Consider the following 25,714-nt stretch of genomic DNA (forward strand, 5'->3'; position numbering starts at 1 on the left):
CTTTGCTGTAGTCACTGTCAAATGCTCGGGGTCATAGGACTCTCTCAACTGTGGCAGCATCGGCCTTTGAAGACTGAGGGCCTATGGTAATTACTCAAGGTTTAACAAAACCAATTGCATTAATGCTTTGGTTTGGAACAACGTGTGGGACCCTTACAGGGTGTTAGACTTTGCAGGCCGCTAGATATACGGGGGAATTGCCCTGGGCAGGGGGGAGTGGATGTGCTTTATCTGGATCAATGTTTACTTGGATGTATGTTTAAAGCTGCTATTCTTACAGGACCGCTCAGTATAACACACAGTCTGAATGGGTAGATTACTGAGGCAGGCTTTTGAGTGGAAAATTGCCAGCACAAGACCTGTAACAAATTGGTTAAGGATTGCCCTAGACAGCACAGGAGGTTGGGAACGCATCAGACGAGCGCACAAGTAACTGGCAGTGTGCTGCAGCTACTAGCTTCAGTGTGACCGTGACTTCTGTGGAGAAGCAGGAGACCTGCCTGTGTCTTTTGAGTGGGAACAGTGCAGCTGGAAGAGGGGAGACAAAGCAGGGAGGAATTTTCTCAAAGTAACCCCTCTGCTCTGTAAGCATTTGCTGTTTGCGTGTATTTTCAGACATGCTTCTGCAGTGTCATTAAGTAAAACAGCAATAATAGAATACGATAAAGCATCGGTTTAAAGCTCATGGAAAAAGGAGATACCAAGTCCAGCCTTACTCAGGTTGCCCAGTAATGCTGAGAAAAGAGCTGAACCTTATCACCATCCAGCATTCGCCTCATCTGTCTTTCTTGACTACTGTGTTACTTTCTTTTTGGCCTTACCTTCTCTGGTACTGTTCCCTTCTTACTGGTTTCTAGGCTTTATATCAAAAAAGATATTTGGGGATGTGTGGGACTCGGTCTGTCTGTGTCAGAGTAAAGATCATCCCAAAATTGTTTCCCATGGAGTCTCATGTAAATTCTTGGGTTTCACTTGCTCCGTGAGTGCTCATGGCTCTTTCAGTAAGTGCTCTGGAGCTGTGTGACCATGTTAGCATAGGGCTCTGCTGGGGGTAAGCGCTGCCTTGCATGTTGGAGAAGGAAACCTGGAGAAACACCTACCAAAAGAGCTTCTTAGCTTGAGCCTGCTCAACATGGTCCAGAAACTTTTGATCAGCTCAGAACACAGGTGGATGGGCTACTGTTTCCCTTGTGTGAGCTGGGCAGACGTACTCACCAAGAGACTGGACTTCTCTGGAGATCAGCGTAGGTTTTTCATTCATGAAGCTTTCTCCCAACACCTGAATCTCTCACTGTTGTCTTGCATCTCCAGTTCTCAACAGTTGACCTGGAACAGAGCTTGTTTCAGCCTTTCCCATCAGAGGTGGTATTTCAGAGCTACGTCCCCTGCGAGGTCTACGAAGTGCCTCTGATTCTGAGGAACAACGACAAGGTAAGTGCTGGGACGCGGAGGTTTAACAGCGTGCTGGAAGAGAGCAGTGTAATTCACGTGGTGTACAGCATAGCAAGTTATCTGCTGCAGCACGGCGCATCCAGAATAAAATGTCTCACCTCCTTTATTTCGCAACATGGTGGAAGTCTTCCCCTGATTTTGGCCATGCGTTGGTGGTATCTAACCCAAAGGAGCTTTTCTAGACAGCACCCTTCCCCTTGAAAGCCCTGGATTGATGAGAATGTTGAGGGCTGTACAGTTCTTATCTGCTCTCAGGCTTTACCTCGAGCGTGCAGCATGTCCTGCTGCTCCTTGGTTGATCTTGGTTTCTGGCAGGGCATCTCTGCCCCTCACAGCCTGCCTAGCTGCCTCTGTGCAGCTCCCTGTCAAAGCACAGGGGTTGAGTCTTCTCCACTTTATGCTGGAATAAGTTATAATTAGTGGCATTAGCACTCCAGAAAGATGTTCTGAAACAGCAGTGGAAACGGACTGATTTAGGAGAAGTGGTAGGAGGCCTTTAGGTGCCACTTTAGGGTCCTGTTAAGCTTAATTCAGTTCTGCTTAGGTTTTTCTAAGACGACGTGGCTCTCTGCTTTCCCTTCGGAGAACCACAGCACATCCAGAGTAATGTGCTCTTGAAGGTCTCCACCTTTACTTGAAAAAATTGTGATCGCTTTGAGATTTCCCAAGAAAGTTGAGAAGGGAAAAGTTGAAAAATGTCAGCAATTTTGTTCCGCTGTAAAAAGGAAAATTGAGACCTTTTGAATTTCAGCAGGGGAAACATTTGCTCAAATGAGGCATGTGCCAAGAGCAAGCTGGTGGGAAAAGGCAGGAGGGAGGAAAGAAGCTGAGTTAGAAAGTGCTCTGGGAGAGAACATTGTACACGCAAGGGTTTCTCTGGATACATAACAGTAAGTGTACTGGAAGCAGAGAAAGGTCAGAAAAAGAAAGGTGTAATTAAAGATACTGTTCTGTAACTAAGAGTAAGATGTGTACACGAGAGGAGGGCAGGATGGGAAGATGGAAGTGCACACGAGAGCAGGTGAATTAACCCCCTCTCCGAATCTACCTGTTGGGGGAAACAAACGAGTGGAAAAAAACACTTGTCAGGGCGTATTGCAGGTGGAGGAACAGCAAGAGTAGTCAAAGCATATTCTGAGATTACGGGTTTTGACAGGGACATGGTTGAAAATGGAAGACCCTTTGGCAAGGAAGGATGCAGGTGTGGTCCCTCAGATGTTCCTGGAGAGTACTGTACCATTCCTGGTCTGGATTTAGCTTGGGAATATTGGAAAGATGCAGCATGGATGCCCATGCCCAAGTGATACCGTTCGTGTGGTCCACACTGATTTTTGGACACTCTTTGCTGGAGGTATCCTCTTTCCTGATTAAAATGTGCCTCAGTTTCTCTTTTTCCTACTGCTCTGCTTTGTTCTCAGTAAGTCTTTTGGCTTCAGCTGCTCCTTTATCCATGCGGCACTTCAAAATGTTTGTCTTTGCCAAGTACCAGTCAACAGGCAAACAGTTAATTTACTCTATTCATGCTTCCTCAAGTGGAAAAAAACATCTGCATCAACCTTGCTGCCATTCCCAGTAAAAAATAATAAACTTGTGCAGCTGCACCTTGGGATTTGTATGCCCTACAAGGGGGAGGCAACGTGTGAACTGTTGATTTTTTTCCAAAATGAATTAGTTTTGAAGCTATTAAGACCCCAACCATTGGACAACACTGGTATAAAAGTAAGATCAGCTCTAAGGAAAATCCTTGGCATATTTAAGTACACAAAGACAGAGGTGACAATCCCGAGAGAGGTTGTTATATTCTAATTTTGTTGGCTTTTGGTAATGTCCTGGAGAAAAGCAACGCTGTGCTCTGTCTCAAAGCTTTCTCACCAGTTTCCCAGCTTCCTCTGAATCATACTGACTTAGACTGCATGGTAGCCTGAGGTGGTCTGCTCCATAAAAATCCAGCTAACAGCAAAGTATATTGCAAATAGAGGCTCTGTAATCATTCAAATACAGAAGTGTTTTGCTATATACTCACTGCTCTTACCTGTGTGTTGTAAAATTGCTTTTCTGTCTTCAGGCTGCTCCTCACCACCCTCAGAGATGTTCTGGGTGGCTTTTGGTGAAGGTCTTAGCCACGTCTGCTCATCTCCCAAGGGACTTGGTGACCAAAACGTTTGTCTGCAGTGTGAAATTGGCTCCTAGAACTCGCTGCCCCAGGGCGTTGCTGGGAGCAAAGGGCGTTTGGAGAGCTCAGGACTGCCTTGGCCATGGGCTGAACATGAGCCGGCAGTGTGCCCAGGTGGCCAAGAAGGCCAACGGCATCCTGGCCTGTATCAGAACTAGTGTGGCCAGCAGGAGGAGGGAGGTGATCGTGCCCCTGTACTCGGCCCTGGTGAGGCCGCACCTCGAATCCTGTGTTCAGTTTTGGGCCCCTCACGACAAGAAGGACATTGAGGTGCTGGAGCGTGTCCAGAGAAGGGCAACGAAGCTGGTGAAGGGCCTGGAGCACAAGTCTGATGAGGAGCGGCTGAGGGAACTGGGGCTGTTTAGCCTGGAGAAGAGGAGGCTGAGGGGAGACCTCATCGCGCTCTACAATTCCCTGACAGGAGGTTGTAGCGAGGTGGGGGTCGGTCTCTTCTCCCAAGTAACCAGCGATAGGATGAGAGGAAATGGCCTCAAGTTGCACCAGGGGAGGTTTAGACTGGACATTAGGAAAAACTTCTTCACTGACAGAGTGGTCAGGCCTTGGAACAGGCTGCCCAGGGAAGTGGTGGAGTCCCCATCCCTGGAGGTATTTAAAAGACGTGTAGAGGAGGCGCTTAGGGACATGGTTTAGTGGGCATGGTGGTGTTGGGTTGACGGTTGGACTCGATGATCTTAGAGGTCTTTTCCAACCTTAATGATTCTATGATTCTATGATGGGTTATCAGGCTCGGGTGGGCGGTGCAGAATGAATCTCCATTTTTCCTAAACCTCGTGTGGGTTTGTTGTTTATCAGTGAAGCTGCCTGTCAGTCAAAATCGCTTGGTTTAGACTTTCTGAGATAAGATTTGGTGCTCGGGGGTTGATATCCATGTGCTAGAAAAGGCCTGTTTGCTGTCTCTGTGCTTGTGGTATCCCAGAGGGCAGAAACTTGCAGCAAGGTGCCTGCAGGGACTCCTGGGCGTGGGAAGGAATACTCAGAAATCTGCCTTGCCTGCACTGGCAGCTGCCTGGCTACAATCACCAGGCAGCAAGAGCCTCCGGAGAGCTGAGATTGGCTTTTAATAATGAAACCACACTGCGAGTCAGTGCTGGTCATGTATCTCAAGGCAGAAAATGCCCTTGAAGCCCATAATTGATAGGCACAGCCAAAGGGTGTCGTCTGGCTTTCCATCATTTTGGCAAGTTGACTGCTCTCATCTTCTGCATCAGCCTTTCCTTGTGGAATGTCGAGCTTCTCCCTCGCTTCTTTACAGCCCCCTTTAAATTCTCTTAGCTCTCTCCTTCTTGTGTTTGGGATTGTCTCTTTGTCTTCCTATGTTCCTCCTTTTGCTCTTCAGGTTTGTTTTTATTCCCAGTAAGGCCACAATGTCTGTGGTCTTCTCTTGCTGGCCTGCCCGCATGACTCTGTAGCACCGCAGCTTGACTGCCCCACTCAAACCAAGTATGTTAGAAGTGAATTTCTTCCTTCCCCCAGTATAACATGTACCCTTTTGCCCATGCAGAATGCATTTAAGTCCACCCTTGTGTATTATGTGCATGTACCTCCAGAGCTAAAAGTGCTTTGGAAAGGTGGTTAAGGAAGGATGTCACCAGGGCATGGCCCAGTCTCTTCTCCTCATGCTTCCACAAGTGGCAAAATCATAGTTTCATGTCTTTCCTGCAGGTTCCTCGTCTGGTGAAGGTCATCTTGGAGAGCTCTCCTTATTTCAAGTTGATCAGCCCCAATGCTGTGTGCCGAAAGGTAGCACCTGGCATGCCTTCAACTTTCCGCATCCTTTTCACCCCTGAGGAGAACAAGGTGAGACTGGAGGTCCCAAGAGGTTGGTGTCTTCAGTGAAAGGTGAACATGCAGGGTTGGATTCAGAACAGGGTGTCTGGTGTGGGTTTTGAGGAACTGTCCTGGTTTCAGTGGGGTTGCACTGGATCTAGAACTGGTGGAAACTCTTTCCACATGGTGAAGATTATGCTCTCATAGGCTGGAGGCTTCGGACTGTTTTTATCCTTCAGTGCTGGAACATTTAACGTAATGTCTGTTGGCTCCAGGGATGAGAGAGTCTACTGACTGTGGTGGGGTGGCCTCTCAGGGTGTTGGTTTCTAGTATCTGGCCATTGCTGCATAATTATGGGTTTGCTCCACTAGTTATAAATACAAAAGTCTGTTTAAAAGTGACCTTGGAGGACCCAAAGTGAGCCTGATCAGAGCAAGGACCACCACCTTTGAAAACTGGAGTCACCTTAATGTATATCGTGTCGTACACAGTGGTGAGACAGCGGAACATTATCTCTGAAGCTGTCACTTTTTTTTGCACGCTGGTTATAGTCCACCTGCTGCTGCAGGGTCTGCTCCAGGCTGTGGTCAGGCAGCCTGCAGCTAGTCACATCTTGGCATTGCATGATGCTGTTAGCTGCTGCAGCAGGGACTGACAGGCTGTGCTTTCCCTCCCTGTGCTTTCTTGAGCGAAGATGCACATGGAACAGTTAGGAAAATGGCAGGGAGGGGTGTTGATAAGATGTTTAGCCATCTCTCTACTCAATGGTAGGGGTTTAATTATTATGGAAAATACTAGAGGAACAAATAGATCCAGAGAGCACTCTTCTTTCCTATCTGGCAGCCACTTCCCTGCCTCACCCTGGACTGGAGCAAAGATGATGCTTTTTCATACCCTGTTTTCAAGCCTTGCAGCTGTGCTGTCCCTGAGGATACTTGCCTGCCTGCGATCCAGCTGTGAGTCTAGGGGAGAGGGAGTGCTGTGCACGTGGCTGGGAGCCAGTCTGCAGAGACACACTGAGCTCTAGATGTCCTTAACGCAGCAGGAGGTCGGTGTGCTGCCAGATGACTTTGAGACACCTGCCCGAAAGAGCATGTATGGGAATAAACAGGCAGGTATAATCTGTAGGCAGACACGTTACCCCAGAGCCCGTGAGCAGTAATCTGGTGTGGTTGGGTCTTCACGCATGTTTTTGTGGTTGTTCTGCCAACTGGCACCTATTCCAAGCCAAGCATGCGATGCTTTTGCTTAGAACATCAGTGCCGTGGCCCTGGCAAGTCTGATTCTCAGTGCTGTGACGTGAAGGGTCAATGCTGTTATCTGGAGGCTTGTTAGTACAGAAGGATTTAGTACGTGGCACGGAAGGGAGGAAGCATTGCAGGGAAACAAGGACAGGCAGGCTGACTCTTTCCGCCAGCATCCTGCTACCTCATAGCATGACTTTGTTGGAGAGGCGAGGTTAGGGGATAGCTTTGAGCCAGCAGATGTTTTTGCGCCAGGCCAGAGGTGCAAGATCTCGTTGGGCATCGCTGTTTGGTATCTTTCATTTGCGGCTTAGATTTAGTTTAGCGCTTTGTCCTATCCTCAAACAACATGAATATAGAAAAGTAAAGAGGAAATGCCCCGTGGTCCCTAGCTCCCCATGCTTGTGGAATAATCTGTTCCTCTGGAGAGACTGAGAAATTATTTAACATCATTAATATTTAAGGTAAAAATTATGTTGGCCTAGGGCAGTTCTCCCAACTACCCAAGTGACACAAGAGCTTAATCTCACTGAGGTAGGCTTTGCAAAGTACACTGGTGCCTTTAAAATGTGATTTATTAGTATTTAGTGTTCATTTTTGGGGTGGAAGAGGTAAGTTGGTGCCTGTGAAAGGCAAAGTGCTGCTCTTCAAATTTAGAGAGGCAGCAGAGCAACACATGAACATCACCACAAATAGAAGCAGGGTGAGATAACCCCCGAGAGCTCTAATGTCCAATACTTTGTCCCTTGTCTTGCCCTTGAACTGGTGAGTGTATGGCATAGGGAGCTTTGCCAGCAAGAGGTCCTCTGCGCAGCTTCAGCGACACCCCAGCGGTTTCTGCTGAGCTGGCTTTTGTGTTCCTTGCAGGGGTCGTGCAGGGCATCGGGAGAGGGACGCATGCCGCTCTGGGAGGAGCAGGTGGGGATTTGTACAGCAGAATCAGGATTTTGTGCAGATCGAACACTTTGTCTCGTACTTGATGGAGTGTGAGTCAGCGAAGTACCAGAGTGCTGTAGCTCAGCTAGAAATGCATCAATAGCACGGTCAGGAGGCGCACAGCACCTTGAAAACCCCGTAGCAAAGAGGCAGGCTTTGCGAAATGGTTCTGTAAAGCCACCTGCGTTGGGCTTGCGGTGGCTTGCATGCAGAAACCTTTTGGTTGTGGAAGGCTTATGAGTGCTGCCTGTGAACAACCTCTGCTGCGCCACGATCCACAGGGATTGTGGATAACCCAGTGAACCGGGATGCAGGTACAAATCCCTCTGTCGGGGTTGGAGAGCTCTCCTGATGTGGAGTTGGTTTATGTAATTCTCTTGCTTCGAATCTGTTCTTCCCCGGGGTAAGTCTGGCTTCAGCGAAGTCACTCCTGATTCAAGGGAGTACAATTGCGGCTAAGCCCTAAGTAAAAGGATCACGTGAGTTGTTAGTGGCTGAAATGCCTTGTGCCACGTAGCCCTTTCTTGAAAAATGAGCAGTTCCCTATTGTCTCGCCATCGTTTGGGAATGTGCCACATGATTGGACTGTCAGAAAGTAAATAAATAGCTGACATGTCTCTTTGTTTATTGGCACCTGCATTATAAATATGAAATGTTAATTTTTCTGCTGGGCAACATTTCCAATTAGTTACTCTTGCTGCTTCTGATTTACACATTTCTGTTTTATGGCTCCAGTTGTGCAGTGTGGGTGTTCTCATGCCACCCTGTGTTCCCGGGTGTCCTTGCATTATGGTCTGACAGTCTCTGCCTAATTGGAAACCGTTGTGGAACTGACTGGCAAATAAACAACAGACAGAAATACTTACATTTGTGTGTCCTTCAGGCTTATTAATAGATTATCCTAAAGGAAGAAGGAAGGAAGAAACATATAAAAACATAGCACAGCTTATTCTGTTTTGTGCTCTTGCTCTTTTCACTGTAGCAATACAATATTTTCAGGCAATATAAGTTCAGTCTGTAAGGTTTGCAAAATTCATTACTGATGCTCAGTGGAGACTGAATTATTGCTCATTGATTAACATGAAATATGGCAGGACGATGAGTTATTGCATTACTGAAATTAACTCCTTTAAAATTCGTCCAGCCCTGTTAGATGTTTTGTAGCACACAGAAGCTATTCCAAGTGTAGTTTTAAGACGACTCCTGGGAGGAGGAAAGGGGCAGAAGATCAAGGCAAATGGCCCTGTGCAAAATGAACCTGGAGCAAAGGGACTGATTTCAAAACATCCTGTGAACTGGTAGCCGAGGGGGGCAGGAGAAGGGGTACCCCTTCTCATGTGAAGCTATCTTCATCCTCCAGCCTCCCTCCTCTCTTTTAATGGCCCTTATTTTCCAGCCTTTATGGTATCATGGTTTCAGCAGGGAGCTTTCCCTGTTTGACTTACTGCTACAAGGATCTTTTCTTTGCAGTTGCCTGCTGCAAGGAATTCGGTGAAGTATTTATGCAGTAAAACTGACATCCGAGTTTGCTGGCATAGTGGGCAGTTGAGGTTGGTATCGCTGTGACAGTAATTAATGCTAGCCTGAGTTTGCAAAGAGCCTGAAATGACACCTTTGATACAAGCAGTTGCTTTAATTTCAGTGGGTGCTAATTCAAATGCCAGTGGTGATGCTTTGCAGGCCAGAGCTTGTAACTTATTGCTTATCAAAGGGGAATAAGAGAAGAGGAACTGTTGTACCATGAACTATATTTTCCCTGAAATTGGGAGCGGAGCTGTATGAAGGATGAAGTCGTATTTTCATGAAAATCTATAGCCTGAAGCTGCGTCTAAACACAACAATCTTTAAAGCACAGAAGTGATGCAACCCCTCTCTCACCCAGGCATTTTTATTTAGAAACCTGGTTTTAAACAGCCTGCTAAGGGTTTGCAGTTGCAAAGTAAAACAAGGTTTTAAACTGATTTCAGCTGTACCCCTAGATTGTGAGCAAGTGCATAGCAGAGTTGGTAACACAGGGCAGTGCTGCGGTGGAGAACTGCAGCCTTTATCTTCTCCCGGGGAGGGTGATTCAGCTTTCAAAAGCTTCAGGGACCAGGGGTTCACAGCGGCATGAGCAGCCAGCTTCTGCCTAGCACCCCTCTTTCCTTGGGTTTCCCCCCGTTTGGCCTGACACGGCATTCAACTTTGATGCAAGGTCCCACTTCGGGGTCCTAGAGCGTGGCTGAAGGGTCAACGCGCGCTGAACTGCTTTGAGTCCAGCCTTGTACAGCATGCAGCGTCCCAGCCCCTGGAGAAGGGGCTCAGCGCACAACATGCGTGGGCATGAATGGCAAGAGGCCGCTTTCTCTCTCAAAGGACATGGTTGTCTCTGTGAGGCCAAATCCTTGTTGCTTTAGCCTTGCCTTTGCGTACCTGGAGAAGTCCCTTTTCCCATGCGTTGCTCTGCAGGCTGTCCCAGTGCCTCTCGCCAGCAGCGGAGCTGGGAAGGCTGCCTGTGCTTGCTTTTGGGGGTGATTTATTCCTTGGGCTCTTATTTACATTGCTGTTGGTCCACTCACTCCTTAGTGATGACAATGACTTGAAAATTATTTCCTTTTACTTCCCTCAAATACCTCCAATTGTTGAAGTTTCTTTTTTCTTTATCCCCCTGCTGATCTGAACTCCTTGCATCCTCCTCTGTCTACCTGGCATCTGGAAGGGAGAGATAAGTAAATACGGCATGCCAAGACTTAATAAGATACGCAGCTTTCAATTGGATTTACAATGCCCTTGTTGCAATAGTGTGGCCAAAATAACAAAAAAAAAGTAAATGGCATTCTTCATTTGCTAATGCAATTTCTGAGGATCTAAACAGTCCAGGACGTGAAGTACCCAGATAATAGGTGCTTTAAATTCACATGGGCTGCCCATAGCTTTTATTTTAGAGGTCTTAGGCTGCAAGATTGAGTACAAAATTGCTAATTCAGAAAGACTTGCTGAAGATGAAATGCTCTCCTGAAATGTGATATTCAATTTTGTAGGTCGTTTGCTGCAGTTCCCTTCCTGCTATTTTACCTTCCAAATATGAGAAGCAAAAGTCCTTCTGCAATTTCCAGTGTGAATATTTGAGATGTCTAGAAAAAAAGGTCCTTCTTTATTCTTTTTACATCTTGGATGTGACAGCATCTGTTACTGCAACCTCAGACCCCAGCTGAGCAGGTGGTTGGTAGGCACTGGGTGTTAGTTGTTGCGTTAAAGCAATAACTACGTGTCTGGCTGCCTTAGGTCCCTTCCAGGCTTGAAGAGGATGGGTACGGGAGCAGCAAATCCCAAGTGCAGAGGAATCTGAATCTTCTGAATCTGTTCTGGTTAAGGGAGTTTGCTGCTATTCCTAAATCAAATTGTCTGCTTGCTGCTTCAACAATTATGAAAATATCAAACGAGTTAAAAGCACCGAGGGGAAAAAAAGATCATGACAGCAAGTGAGTGATAAGAGGCAGAGCTTTTATCAACTTGTCAATAAGAGCTGCTGGAGGTAATGGCTCCTGGCCCTGCTGCAACAGTTTTACCACTGATTTCAGCAGGGGCAAGGCAATACTTCCAGCGCAGCGATGCCACACTGTATATCTGGAGATCGATCTGCTCAATCCTACAGTAAAACGATTTTGGTGGCTTGATTTGCCTTCCTACTGCTAAATGCCAGGCAGCTGGGGGGGGACTGTCTGGCTCTTTTCTGAACAAGCCAGTGATTTAGGAATAGCACAGCTGAGTTTGCTCTGGTAGGGATGTCTGAGTGTCTCCCATTTGCAGCTCCTGATACCGCCTGCCTCAAGTAGGCATGCTAACAGGGCACCAAGTCACTTATTCTTGAGATCTTACAAGAGAGAAGTGCTTAAGGCATCAACCATGCCAGAATGTGCAGCAGAGAGAAAGCAAAGCTTTCGCCTGCATCCCCTGAGGCTAGGATGGAATGGAAAGGGAAATTTGCGGTTAGATACAGGACGAACTCTCTAAGTCTAGGGTAGAGCTGGAATAGGCTGCTGAGGGCAGGAGTGGAATTGTTAGTGCTTTTAAGTACTTGTCAAACATCTCTCAAGAATAGTTTGGGTATAGAGCTGAGCCAGTTCTGGGGTGGAGGGATGGATCAGATAGCTTTTCAAGGGGGTGTGTGTCCCCAGCTTTGTCCCTATAATGCTATGGGAAGGGGTGGGAAGTACACATGTACCCTACACCCACCTGACATTAAAACAATTACTGTGTCCAGCTTGATAAGTATTTCACCAAAGACTGACTGTTTATTGTGCATGTGGTGAAGTCCTTGTGAAAATGTACCTGAGCATCCCCTGCCAAGCTTCAAAGCTCCCTGTATTGCTGGGATTGGAGTTAGTGCTGTGGCACAAGCAGGTTCTTAGTGGTGCCATTAATAGTCTGCAGTGGTGATCGAAGCAGGTTCTTGTTACCGCTGTAATCCCTTACATGAAATTACTCTATTTTGGTGCCTCAGAATCAAAGTATTGGATAATTTTGTCTGGTTCTGCCAGCTTGCTGCGAAAGCAGGTGAATCAATGAGGTTGTTTCTTCTTTGCAAGTCAACAGCCCTGTCCAAGTCATGCTACTGGAATGAAAGGTCATTAAATTAAAAAGTACTATTACATTACTGAATGCTACTGTTAGTCATAGAAAACAGCAGTTTTTCTTCTGCCATGGGGACGGTACTAAATGCACTGTGCTGAGATTGTTTCTTTCCCCTCAGGATTACTTCCACCAGCTCACCTGCATCACAGAAAGGGAAAAGTTTATTGTGCCGATCCGAGCTATAGGTGCCCGAGCTATCCTGGACTTCCCTGACCAGCTGAACTTCTCCGTCTGTCCGGTCAAGTACAGCACTCAGAAGACTCTGCTGGTTCGCAACGTCGGTAATCGGGAGGCCCGCTACTGCATCAGCACTCAGAGGTAAAGAAACTCATCTTTTTGTGCAAAACACTGTAGCGTGATAATATAGTTGGTAAATAGTAACAAAAAGGAACCAGAGCATCTGAGCTGCTGTATTGCAGCTTTAGCTGAAAATGGGCAGGACACGTGGGTTTTGCAGTTGCTTACAGTGTTTTAAGCATGATGCAACCTTTGATAAAACTCTGCAAGCTGCAGGGAAGTTTTATACTGCAGTGGTGTCTCCAGTGCAGCATCTTGCAAGACCAATTCTTCTAGTTCGAAAGAACAAATATAGGAAGGCAACTTGACTGCCCTTGGGCTGTGTAGGATACTGCATGGCGGACGACAGCTCTAGGAGCTCAGTTCAGGTAGACCAAATGCAGTGTTAGGAAATGGCCAGCGATGAGTTGGTGAAAGAGACGCTTAAGAATTTATCAGCAGCTGTGTCTATATTAGCAAGTGCAATCAGAGATTGTAGATCAAAACAATTGGTATTGAGGCCCTGACAGTAACACTGTGTGGTCCAGGAACTTTGTTTTGCAGTAGGTTTGGTCTGGTCTCTGGGACTAAATATTCTTAAGTAGAATGAGATATTAAGTGGAGATGAGCAGACACTGGCTTGCAAACTGCCCTACAGCCAGACGGCTAATGAGGACACGGGCAAAAGATGCAGCAAATATCTGGTGCACGGGTTGGGGGCATTTTCTTCTAGATCTTTATCTCTCCCAGATTTCCTGGAGAGTGCTAGAATATTAGTTGCTAGCTTGCAACCTCCTGATGGTAGGTACCTTCTGAAATGGTTACATACCACTATCGGCCAAATACACCCGTTCTCTGGGGGGCCACAAACACATGGTATTCCGGTGGTACCGTAATCAAATGCCTGATGTGAATTGTGTTGCGGACAGCAGGTACTGGTCCTTCTGCTCTCCGAAGACAGTCACCGGTTTTCCAATTTGCTGAATTGGAGGGGGTAATGCCTTTTTGACACCACATCTGCCAGGAAACCGGTTCGATTGGCTGATAATTAGTTGAGAGTTGCTTGGTCCCAGAGGTCTCGGTGTAGGAGCTGAGGTCAAGAATGCAGCAAAGACCCTCTGTCTGACTTGGTGCCCCTGAGTTGCCTCAATTTCTGTCCCAGGAAAACAGGGCTGAAAAGACGACTTTTCACTCTTCTCCTGTGAAATGTGAGGGTCCAAGAGGAGCTTCCACCAAAGCCTGGCAAAGCTATTTAAGCAGGCTTCTAGGATGCTGTTTAAGTAGGCTGCTGCTTTTCACTGTGGAAAATACGTAGGCAGGAACTTGTAAAGCACTGTACAGTTTTCCTCTGGGATTTCCAGATCTAGTTGTCACCACCAAAATAAATACCCAGTAAAGTCTAGCATCTTTTTGTAATGTACTTGCCAACTATTCTATTGAGTGATACAGCATATGTTGAATCCTCCTCCCTTTAAGAGTTTCTGAACTTCAGCAATTAAATATTTCAGTCCTGATTTGCAATAAAGAAATGGTAAGCATTACGTAAGTTTTGTTTCAAACTGCACAAAAAAAGTAGAATTCTGAATAACTGGATTGCATGTGAACAGAGATCAAAAGCTGATATGATTTCCCTTGTCAGCTGAGGGCATCAGTCATATTTTCCATTTCATTATGAACTTTTGAAAGCCAGTTTGAAATTTCAAACAGATGATTTAAATCTTTGAACATAAGCAGCATTTTATTCTAATTAAGTCACCCCCACTTTCATTCAGATTTCTTTTTAAATACTCTGAAGTTCCTGTATTTCTGTTCTTTTTTTTTTTTGTGCTTTAAGGTTCAGTAAAATGTCATAATGAATTCTTCATTGGGAACTTTCTTAAAGGTTGAGTTCCTCTAATGCCTGTCTATCTCCCATCTGTCTAGATATATATGCAGAGATGTGTAAGAAATAGGAGAAATTTGGGGAATATAGGAAATGGAATTGGGCTGATTTAGAAGATAAAATCATAGAATAACTTTGGAAGGGACCTCTGGAGATCATCTGAGCAAACACCCTGATCAAATCAAGACCAGTGTCAAAGTTTGAGCAGGTTTGCAATAGCATAACTTGCTACTCCGGGCCTTTTTGTGCTGAGCCTTGAACATCTTCAAGGTTCCCTTGCTTCTCTGGGTCCCTCTTCTAGCGTTCAACCACCCTCATGGTGACACTTTTTTTCCTAATATCTACTCAGATTTTCCATTACTGCAACTTGTGTTCGTTTTCCCTTATCCTATCACTGCACATCTCAAAGAAGAGCCTGGCCCTATCTTCTCTAGGCCTTCCCTCCCTTTACGTAGTTGTAGACAGCACTAAGATCACTCTTCATCTTTCCTTCTCAAGGCTGTACGAACCCATTTATCTCAGCATCTCCCTGCACGTCCTGTGCTCCAGCCCCTAAGGTCCTCTTCTGTAGAAATGCTTTCTATCCCATCAATGTCCAGCCTGTACTCCCAGGGGTTAGTCCATCCCAAATGCAGGATTTTGCACTTTCCATCCCTGAACTGCATGAAGTCACATCAGCCAATTTCTCCAGCCTGTTGTGGTCCCTCTGAATAGCAGCCCAGCTCTCCAGTGTGTTGACTACTCCCCCCAGTTTGGTACCATCCACCAAATTTTGAGTGTTCCCTCCTGTTGACCAGGTCAGGATGTCCCCTTGCATCCCAAGACCTGAACAACCACGTTCTCCCTATGTGATGAGACCATGGCGTACCAGAAGTGGTGATTCCAGCCAGTGCTGGGAACCATACTGTGGTCATCACTGCATTGCACCAACCCTTTTCTTGCTGTCTGAGTGCCTCTGGACCCTCTACCGTATCTGCCAACTTTCACATGACTGAGTCTCTTGATAGCAGCGATCGATGGTTGGTTCCTTGCTTGTTGTGCTATGAGAAGTTGCTCAGATACCTAGCACTGAGCTCCCAGGTGATCCCTGTGGTTCTAGCAACCCCAGCAGAAAAGAATTGGTCTCCCAGCTGGCGTGACAAGTTGGCTTGAGAATCAGACCAATACACTGCTCCACAGGCTAGTAGATCATTAGCTGGCAATTGTCTTTGAACAATATTTACAGAGGCTTTCACAAGAGAGGCCATTTTCCTGCTAATGTTAGGGGATTAATTTCCCTGTTGTAGAGGCTATAACAAAGGCTGCATCGTTATTAACAACAGAGGTAGTGAAGATTTAGTTTAATGTCACTAATTCTTTTGAACGACTTCCATAATAACTTGATGATTGATTATTATCACAGAACACTTAAAACTGTGCTTTGGAAATGAATGAGTTATGTTCCCTGCCCTGGAGAGCTTGAAGTGTAAATACGAGATGCAGTAATCAAGAGTTATGGCATAGGTGCTAGGGGAAAGGAGTGCCAGCCTTACAGACTGAAATTCAGGACTGTTTCAGTCTATTCTTATTTAGTGGAGAATTTAAGCAGCTTAAATTGAATGTGTGCTTAACTTTTGCTGAGTAAAGATGCGGTGTTGTGTAAAGCCAATCTTAATATCACGTAAGAGCTTTGTGTGTTATGTACAAGCACACACGCATGCGTATGAGAGAGGGAAGAGGACTAGTGGAGTAGAAGGGAATGGGAGATCTGTCTAAGTTTATAGACCCATCGGCTGCCCTCAAAGTCCTTTATTCTCTATCTGCACAATTGACACTTCTGTCTTAGTTGCTGCCACTTTTGTTTTCCGGCCTGAGCAAATTCAGGCTCTTGCCCATTCGCAAGTCAGCTGCAGGTGCCACCATTTCCTAGTCCAGTGCCTGCTCATACCACTTTTCTTTGCCTCCTTTCTCTGGATTCCCTTCTCTATGGCATCAAGCATAATCTATCTGCTTTCACCTTCCCTCCATTTTTCAGCCCATCTCCAATCCTAACCTTTCCTCTCGGTCAGTACTGAGAGCTCAGCTCTTACATCTGGTCAGTTCACGATGACGTTCCCTGTTGTTACTCATTTATCTAAGGACTTTCATGTTTTCTGTGGTGCATCTCACTCCAGGGAAAAGCCCTTAAGTGAATCCGTGGGGCCAGTTCAGCATCCTTCTGCTGTTCCCTGTTCAGAGCTCTCCCTTGCCATGGTATCTACCAGAAAACATGGCCACGTTTTGACCACTTTTTCATAAAGGGGAAAAAATCACCAAAGCACTCCCCATTATGCAGTCTGGCTTTGTGCCTGTCCTGCCTCTGCATGTCCGTAGCCAGCTCTTAACTGCATAGCTTGGTAATAAAGAATAATAATAGTATAAATATAGAAAATCTCTTCCTGTCGTTCTCACTGTTAAGGCGGGATAATGAGTTTCTTCTCCGTGACATTCAGGGAGATAAATGCATTCCAGTACATTTGAGTTGAAAATGGTGCCTGGAAGCAGATCTCAGTGCAGCACTGCCTTTTCCTGGCGTTACAGACATTGTGCTATGCCACGCTATGGGGCTAGAGAGGGTCAGTCTGAGATAAGCAGCTCTGTTCCGGAATGTCCCCACTAAGCTCTGAAAGCTCAGGGAATTATTCCACGAGGCGCAGTGGTTGGAGCCCCCTTTGCTTCCCTCGCTATAGTACCCATATACTATATGGAGGCGTGGGATTGGAGACATCATAGGGTACAAAGACCATGCAAGAATATGAAAATAGAGTCTAAGTGCAGTGAAAGAGGGAGAGAGAGAGCTGCGAGATGCTGATTCTACACAAGGTTTGTCAGCACAGAGATGGAGTCTTGGCTGCTTTGACCCAACAGACTGGGTTTACTGGAATAGTTACACTGCTTGATTTCGGCTGCTATACCGTTACTGAAAAGTAATACATGCTGAGATTAAATCATCTTTGGGTTTTTCCTGCAGTAGGTCTTAGTGGACAGATGAGGAATTCAATCACCAGTAGATTTTACTGCCTGCCTTGGAGTTGGAGGTAGCTTTTAATGAAATTGGTTCTCCCTAACTCAAATTATTTTATAATGCAAATTAAGGCACCAGTAGACCAAAGAAAGTTTGGTCGTAGAAGGTAAACATGCTATGGGACTTGAGGAAGGGTATTGTACCCTCCTTGCACACTGCATTTGCTAAATATATGGTTGCAGGAGAAACGGCGGCGTGGTGGAGAGCCTGAGTCACAGAATTGCCGGCTTTGTTCACTTGTCAGTTGTGTTTCTAAATCATGTCAGGAGTATTCGGCCCTTGGTATCCTCATGGGACATAACTTTTGTCCAGCTCTGTCAAGATGGGGAGCTGATGCCTGGTGAAAGTAAGCGAGATGTAAATGCTAAAATATATCATTATGAAATTGCTTACAAATCTAGTGTTGCTCTCTGGGCGATTGCTCTTAGGGCAATAGCAGGCAAGATCTCAGCAGGTACTGGTGGGAAGGCCTCTCCTAAATTGGTGTGGCTAGATGAGTTTATACAAGCTGGGGATTGCAAGGTACCGTTGGGAGATCTGGACTTGTGGAAGTTTAGATGTTGTACAACAAAGCAGTCATCCAAATGGACCTAGTTAAAAAGCATGTCAGAAGAAAACAAGCTATTAAAAAACCTCCAAACCTTCTCTTTTCCGTCTTTCAGGAGCAGTGATGATTCATTAAAAGGGTAGATGTAACAGAACCAGAATTATCTTAAAGAACAGCTCACAATTAATGGATAAAAGGTCAAAGTTTAGCCTGCCAGCTTCGTCTCTTGGCAGTGCTTTCCATTTGGCTATTACGACGTGTCAGGGACGTCTCCTTAGCATCTCTTATCTGTAGGCTGCCGGGAACAGCTTAGTGATGTTGACTGAAATTCAGAGGACTTAAGTTTAACCATGGAGCTTGCATCTTTGGGTCTTGGAGAACCAAGTCCGTGTGAGGGATAATGAGCTCCTGCTACAGCAGTAACAGAGCGGTTGTGGGTACAGCATGGGGTGGGATGTAGGAGATAGTGTCTGATTTGTGCTTGGTTTCTCAGTCCTGAGAACTCAATCCTGAACTGGGTTGGATCCTCTTCTTTTGATAATTTGAAAATATGAAGATATCTGTTTTCTCAGGCATCCCCTGAAGTCACCCCCGGGAGTGTTATTCCCATCCCAGCCATCCAAGGGCAGGAGTATATAGACATGGGAAAGGAGTAGGAAGACGATGGGATGGGAGGTAGTGCTGAAGTGTTGCCAGGAATCCCCTTCCTTAACTAGCAGCTTTTCTGTTCTGGCAACATTTCTGGCAAAAAAAAAAAAAAAAAAATTCTGTGCCTTTCCCCCAGCAGGCCATGATCCCACCCAAGCGCCAGCAGAGACCTGCAGCAGTCCTGGCGTAACCATCAGTGCAGATGCAGGACCACGTAGAGCAATCCAGTTCTGAGGCTGGTGGTGCCTTGTCTTTCCTTCTCTCTCTCAAAAGTCTCAAGTCCAGCACGTAATCATTGCAGGCCCAGTGCTTCTCCGTAAGAGTCAGCAGCAATGTTCTCACTAGTTGTAATGGGAACAGGTCAGGCCCCTAATTGCAGCAATATCTCCTTAATGAGCAGAAACTCCAGCAATTTTATCAGCTGTCACTACTTACGTGACAAAGTTCAGCTTGTGCATGGCTCCAGTTGTTCTCATTATTTTTGTGTGCGCGTTGCATTTCTAATCGTGGTAAAACTCCCCAGAACATATTTTTAAGGTGAAAAATTGACTACCAGCAAAGCACTAAAACCAATAACTTTTATTTTCTAAGTGGGGCTGTGCAAGAGCGTGTTTCATCCGACTTGTCCCTAAGCATTAAAGCACTGAGTTTTGTGTCTATCAGCCAAGAGATGTTTACCTGGTGACAAATCGTAATTGCTCATATTAAATCCAAAGTACACCAACACATTTTCGTAATTATTTCCAACACATTGCACAGAGTTTGTCTGGTGGGCCAAGCAAACAGTTAACGAGCTTGGATTACAACCCAGAGTCCCAGATTGCATTGCTTGTGAACGCAGAGAAAACCTCCTGTTAAACTCGCCTTGATATGCTCCTATTAATGGCGCTTCGTTTAGCTAGGGATTTAATCATTCAGGCTGTAAATGGGATACTCCTTTTGTGTCTTGTTTCCGTGTCATGGTATTGCTCTAATCTGCGTTTGCACTCACTCATTCAGATTTTTCTGATCGTTCCTTTTCTTCTTAGAGCAGCTTTCATTGAAATGCTGATAAAATGTGACCTTTCTTAGACTAAAAGGTGATGTTTTCAAGGTTAAAAAATGAATTCTGGAAATTAAACTGTAATAATTCTCTGGTCTTCAAGAAAGACTTTTATTCTCCCTGTCTGATTTCTCAGCTGTAATCTCATTGAAACAGGTATTGCCTTGACATTTGCATCTCTTGAGGTGAGGTTTGTGGGTGGCAGGATTCCTGAGGAAGTCAGTGTCCAGTTGTGCATGCAAATAGCTCTTACCATCTCTGTGCTCTTCAAAAACCATTCTCTGGTTGTATTGCTAGCAGTCGGACTCTTGAGCCTCGCTGCAGAGAACTGGATGCAGCGAGTGGGGGAGACAAGGTAATTTTATACCACAGGATCTTCTGAGGACTGGATCTCTTCAGAAGTGAGAGTCAGTAGCTCTGTTTCTGATCCTGTACGTTGTGTTTTTCTTCTGTTGACTGTCGTTTGTTTGCTCCTTGCTTGCACAAGTGAGCTGAAGTGAACTAGACTGCCAAAGGAATACAGTCCCCAAATCTCTCACAATAGTCCTGATATCTCTCTTTGTGTGCAGCCCTTTCTCTGTCGATCCCTCCATCGGGACTCTTGGGATTGGAGACACCATGCAAGTAGCAGTGGAGTTTCACCCGCTGAAGACCGGGGATCATTCCAGATCCCTGATAGTTCACTATGACACAGGTAAGTTCTGGGCGCTGCATGGTTGCGCGCTCTCTGCATTCTTCAAAATGGAACCCCTTCTAAGCTGAATAATGTTAAGTTTGCTTTGCAAACAACTTCTGAAACCGTTTTTTTTTGTTTTTCCAAAACCTCTGCATGTTTCAGTGCTTAGAAATGAGTAGATAAGGAGCAAAGGCTGAGTCTGTCCTTGTTCCGTATGTCCTGTGTGCTGGTCCATCCCTGGGGGACCCTGGTGTCAGCAGGGTATCCTCCACCCAGCACCCCCCGTGACAGTCATCTATCATTCCCTGTTGTCCCGGCCACCTTAATTTCCTCACCAGGTGTACCTTCCCTGTCCCAGCTTTACCTCAAATACAAGTGAAAAATAGTTGGTGATTAGGGGGTTGTTAAAGTAGATCCCATCACAAAGGAGTGAAATTTTGGAGTCTTGTTTTGCTGGGAGTTGCTGAGTGGAAGGAGGAGAAATACTGATTCTCCATTGCAGCGTGCGTATGCATGTGTGAAGTTTTATTCCCAGATGCTATGTTTGAAGTGTAACATGGGAATGCATGTCTCCATCAGACTCTCTCCAATGCCCACTGTCCTTTACACACCTCTGTCCCCTGCGTGCTTCTCCGTCGTCTTGCCACAGACCCTTTTTGGTATGTTGCCCTCTACCCATCTACATCCCACACTTCTTAACATCAGGACTCAAGCAGCCAGGACGTGAGGGCTCTTGGGATTTGGCAGGATGTGCTCACTGCCTCCTGAGGCAGCTGTAAAATTTATAGCAGGGTATGAGAAACCAAGGTCAGGCCACAGAAATACTGTCAGCTTTATAAGTCACTTTAAGTGGGGAGAACTCAAGGAAAAGGTGCGACATTAAAATGCTTCTGTCAACCTTGGTGAACGAGACACTTTCTCACTTGCATGAATGCATTTGGTGTGTGTTTTCTCCTGCCTGAAAGAGAGGTTTGTTTTGTCCCTATTCCCGAACTTCGGTCCTGGGAAGCATGGTGTCCTAATCCAGGTGCTACTGTGATGCTTTAGCCTAGCAATGAACATTTTGGTTGTCTTGAGTTTGCAGAAGTTGTAAAAATGCTCCTATATCTTCTGAGTGCTCTTTGAAGCCTTATGAATTATCACAGCTTTGTTTAATATCTGACAGTTAATGTCGATAACCATTCACAGAGAATGGTTCGTGCTCACTCGGAGAAGCTCATGGGTTCGGAGCACACTGTTTCTTGAAAGAAACAGTGAAATTCCAGGTAGAGAGCACAAAAAGTGCCTCATTTGTGTATGCATATAGAGAATCTATAGGATAAAATTCAGAGGGCTAGCTCTTTCTCTGGGGTAAATCAGGGCTAACTACACTAGAGGTTAGGGTGTGGGGTTTATACTATGTGAATGAAAAGACCAAGAGAAGAATCAGGGCCAGGATCTTCATGGCTTGCTTTGAAAACCTGATCCGTCTTCTTACTGGACTGAAACACCTGGGTCCTCCGTGGTTAATCTTTGCAAAAGCGATTTGCGTGGATAGAACCACAGGGATCAAACTATCTGCTGGCTCCGAGATGGGCGACCTCCCAGGAACATGTGCAGCTACCTGGGAGATGAACCCAGGATTCATTCCTGCCTGTCAGTACAGTGCTGCAGTTATTTTTAAATAAACCATGGATTGAGAAGGAGAGCAAGGGAATAATTAAGGGATTATCTCTCTAGCTTTGAAGCATACAAGTAAGTAAAAGGCTGCTGAGATTAATTGCTAAAGTGAAACCAAAACATTTAATCAATCAGTCTTAAGAGCTGCTTCTTGCAGGTGTAGTGTAGAGCACCAGACAATATCGCCCAACCTCGCATGGCAAGCCCTGGCTAATTTGTCCTGCGCCAAGTCAGACTCCCTGTGACTCGCATACAAAAAGCAGCTGCGTTGCTCTTTCAGAGCCACCACCAGACTGTTTATTACAAAACAGAAAGCGCTAAGAGCAAAATAGCAATTTAGGATGTTGGGAGGCATTTTCCTTGCTTTACTGTGTGTCGGTATTGACTTGCTCAGCTCACAAGTGGCAGCAGTTCTCAATAAATCATGCTGCTGTTAGTGTGGCATACGCAGGATCAGGTGCATGTTGCATTGCTTTAATTTTTGCTGAAGTTGGGTCAAATCTGTCCCTAGCATTGCTTAAGCAAACATGGAGCTCTTCAATGTGAATAAGTCACAATGTCCCCTTTGCCTATTAATTGGTTGATTTAAATCGTGCATCCTTTAGACTGTGCTGGCTAGGAATGTAGGGACTGTCCCCGGGATAGACAGTACATCTATTGGTAGTCCTTGCTACAAACTTTACAGATGAGTGTGAAGAAGATGCCTTTGCTGCTAAAAGCTTTACAATTTACAATGAAAATTTGACCTTCTGTGCTTTACGTGTCCAAACTCCTCCATTTCGCCCCATGCACGTGTGTCTGGGTGTGAAAAATCCCAGCCCATCCTGAAATGAAGGTGACTTGGGATGTTCTGGGCTACTCATCATCCCTATTTGTCACTTTAACATCAGATGATAGTATCAGAAGGGGTTTCTGAAGCCTGCATGCCAAGCACACGCCCTGGTTTGGAAAGGGTTCTGCACTCAGGACCGCTTGAAGGTCTGGTTGGTGGCTTGGCCCTTCCCAGGTGACTTTTAACCCACCTCATGTGGATGTGGAAAATAAATTTATGGAGTTAAGTCTAGTTTCAACCAAGTCAGTATTCATAAAGCTTAGCTATTCTTTTAGCTCTCAAGCAGTTCTCAAGTGAGATGCCCGAGCTGGTTACCCTGACTGCTGCTGTTTGTACATCAAACCCAGTTTGCTGCAGTCATCACGTTCATTGCAACCTGGCAGTATAGCACAAGCTTGGCGTGGGAGGGTGAGCTTTGCTCAGGGACACGTGGTTAAGGAGATGTGTGACAGCTTCCCAGAGCTGTGCCGGGGGTGCAAAACAAACTCACCAGTCCCATAGCACCCAGAAACAATAACCTCTACGGCAGACGCTCCATGCAAGTAAAGGAGGCTACCAGAGACAGGAGGTGCTGGAGAGATGCTGGAATTGTGGAAGGAGAATCACTTCTCTGCTCAGAACTCCCTAACTCCTGACTCATGTTGAACTCCTGTCTCCAAGAAGTACCTACTATGGTATGAGGAGTGGTCTTCAAGGTGTAAGACCAGATCCTGTGCTTGTATATGGGTGCCTGCAGTGGCCACGGGACCCTGTGGCAAGGTCCTACAACGTGCTTCTAGTCTAGGAGATCTGTTGTGCGGCGCTGGAAGTCCTCTGTACAGGGTTGTTTCCCATCGGTCACTGCATCCCTTGGGATCCCTTTGTCAGCACGGGAAACTTCAGTAATTAGCAAAGCCTCACTCAGCTTGTGTGTGGCTGACAGCCACTATATATTGAGATGCTTTTATTGCTGTCAGTAATAAGAGTAATTAGGCAGATCGTTTTGCTTCGGTGGCTCTGAGAGACTGTAACGCAGAAGCAAAAGCCTGGGGGCAGGATCTCACCCTCTTTGAGGGGAGAGATCTAAGCGAGTACTCGTATGTGAATTTTAGGAGACTGCATATCCAAGAAGAGCCAGCCCTCAAGCAGGAACGTCTGCCCCACTACTGTCCTGTCTCCCCTTGGTGCAGAGCCCCAGAAAGCAGCTTCCCCAGAAGAAGAGGTAACGTGTGGCTCAGGAATAGTTCTTGGTGGTTTTAGTCCCGCTGGAAGCCTCCAGCCTCGTGCTAAAAGCCTGCTGAGGAACCATCTGGGTATTTGGCAGATTAATACCCTGTTTTCCCCTGACTTCCTACACAACTTAGGGGAGGGCTGGCAGTTCCTGAGCAGGAGCTCTCCTAAAGCAAATATCAGCTTGTTTGCTGTGGATCACAGACCCAGGCTCAGAGCATCCTTTGTGGCTCTGCACACCCAGGGCGAGGAAGGGAGGGCTCAGCCTCAGCTCCTTGATTAATTACTTCAAGGGCAGGTAGAAGATGTGGGCAGTGTCTGCCTCCGGCTCCAAGGCTGTCGATCAGATTGGGCTTTCCTGCACGGGGTTAGTTACCGTCCCCATAGGGAGTGGATGAAGTAATGTTTCCCCTCCTGAGCCCTGGGGAGCAAAACTTGCTCTCTGCCAAATTCAGGTTATTCCTGCACGGGAGAAGAGAGCAACGAAATATGTTTCTCCAGTGCAGCACGCTAGGAGCACCGGAGAGTTGCCGTGACGTGCGGTTTGGTTTGACCAGTATGTTCCTGTGTGAACTGCCGCTAAGGCTGCTAGCTGTATCGGTGTCTGAAGCGAGCGGGATGAACAGATCGGTGATCTTTCCCTTCCCTTGAGCCAGCACGAACGCTTGTGGGATAGATGTGATTTCCTTGGGGCAACGTAAGAAGCAAAAATAACAATAAAAAATTTCCGGGGTAGATCTCAAAGAACTGAATGGGAATTGCTCTTAGTATGGCAGCAATGCTCAGAATTACAGGGGGGTATCAGAGGTGGATCTAGGTCTTCTACCCTACAGAGGATGCCCTGACCCACTGCCCTGAGCTGCCTCTGTCCTTCTTGGTCTGCAGCAGCAGAAGCCTCCGGAGCCGTGATTGGTAACTGCCAGCTTGAGAAAACACTGACATTTAATCTCAAATGGGGAAAATGAGGCATGAGATCACTGGAAAAATTAAGGCATATTTAAAAACTACTAATTAGGGAGCTGACGTGGAGCTCTTTAGTCACCCATGGAATGACAGCGAGTTTGACGTGATGTATTAGAGCCATTTGGGTTTGGTGAAGATGATGGGTGACTACAGGACTGGGTGTGCTTGACTGGCAGCAGGAGAAGCAAAGTCTGCGTATCTTGGGCTCAGTGATGATAAACCGTAGTAGAGGCTACGTCGCATTGCAGGCAGGCCAGGGGGAATTGTCAACCGGGTTAGTGACTGTTCAGCTCCTGCGTGGATCAGCATGGGGTTGCCAGCTGGGAATGTAATCGTGTCGGGATGCTGAATCCCTTTCTTCAGGTAAAATTGATGCTGGGTTTAGCTGAGTCGGCTTATTTCAGTAAATGAGGCCACCCACCCATGCAAGGGCTTGGCGGTGTGCTAGTGATCACTGTGCGCGTGCAGCAGACTCATTAACTCCCAGCCCTGGTTGTTTATTGCTGTTTGAGGCTGAACAAGTGACTGTGGCATGGATGTGCCAGCACTTCTGAACATCCCAGCTACCCCCAAGGATAAAGCATCCGAGAAAAGCACTGCCTTGCTGTGATACGCATCTGTGGTTTTGTGTAGACTTTGGAGGACAGAACCACCTTTGCATAGCTCTGTCCTCTTTCCTTTAAGAACCCCCTTTCTACCAAGGGTCTTGTCATCTGTCTTGCAAGGCTG

At 46.3% G+C, this 25,714-nt stretch overlaps 1 protein-coding gene across 1 annotated transcript in view; it reads left to right on the forward strand.

Annotated features, from left to right (window-relative positions):
* LOC104077114 (hydrocephalus-inducing protein homolog) overlaps positions 1-25,714 on the forward strand; it is a gene marked incomplete at both ends in the record, with an annotated part of 100,529 nt that overhangs the window by 476 nt on the left and 74,339 nt on the right. The window contains 4 exons of the mRNA XM_009578232.1: positions 1,312-1,431; positions 5,309-5,443; positions 12,327-12,526; positions 20,216-20,340. Coding sequence (XP_009576527.1) covers positions 1,312-1,431; positions 5,309-5,443; positions 12,327-12,526; positions 20,216-20,340 — 580 coding nt within the window. The remainder of the gene's footprint in view (positions 1-1,311; positions 1,432-5,308; positions 5,444-12,326; positions 12,527-20,215; positions 20,341-25,714) is intronic.

This window comes from Fulmarus glacialis, unplaced genomic scaffold (genome assembly GCF_000690835.1).
Source record: "Fulmarus glacialis isolate BGI_N327 unplaced genomic scaffold, ASM69083v1 scaffold4595, whole genome shotgun sequence".
Lineage (NCBI taxonomy): Eukaryota > Metazoa > Chordata > Aves > Procellariiformes > Procellariidae > Fulmarus > Fulmarus glacialis.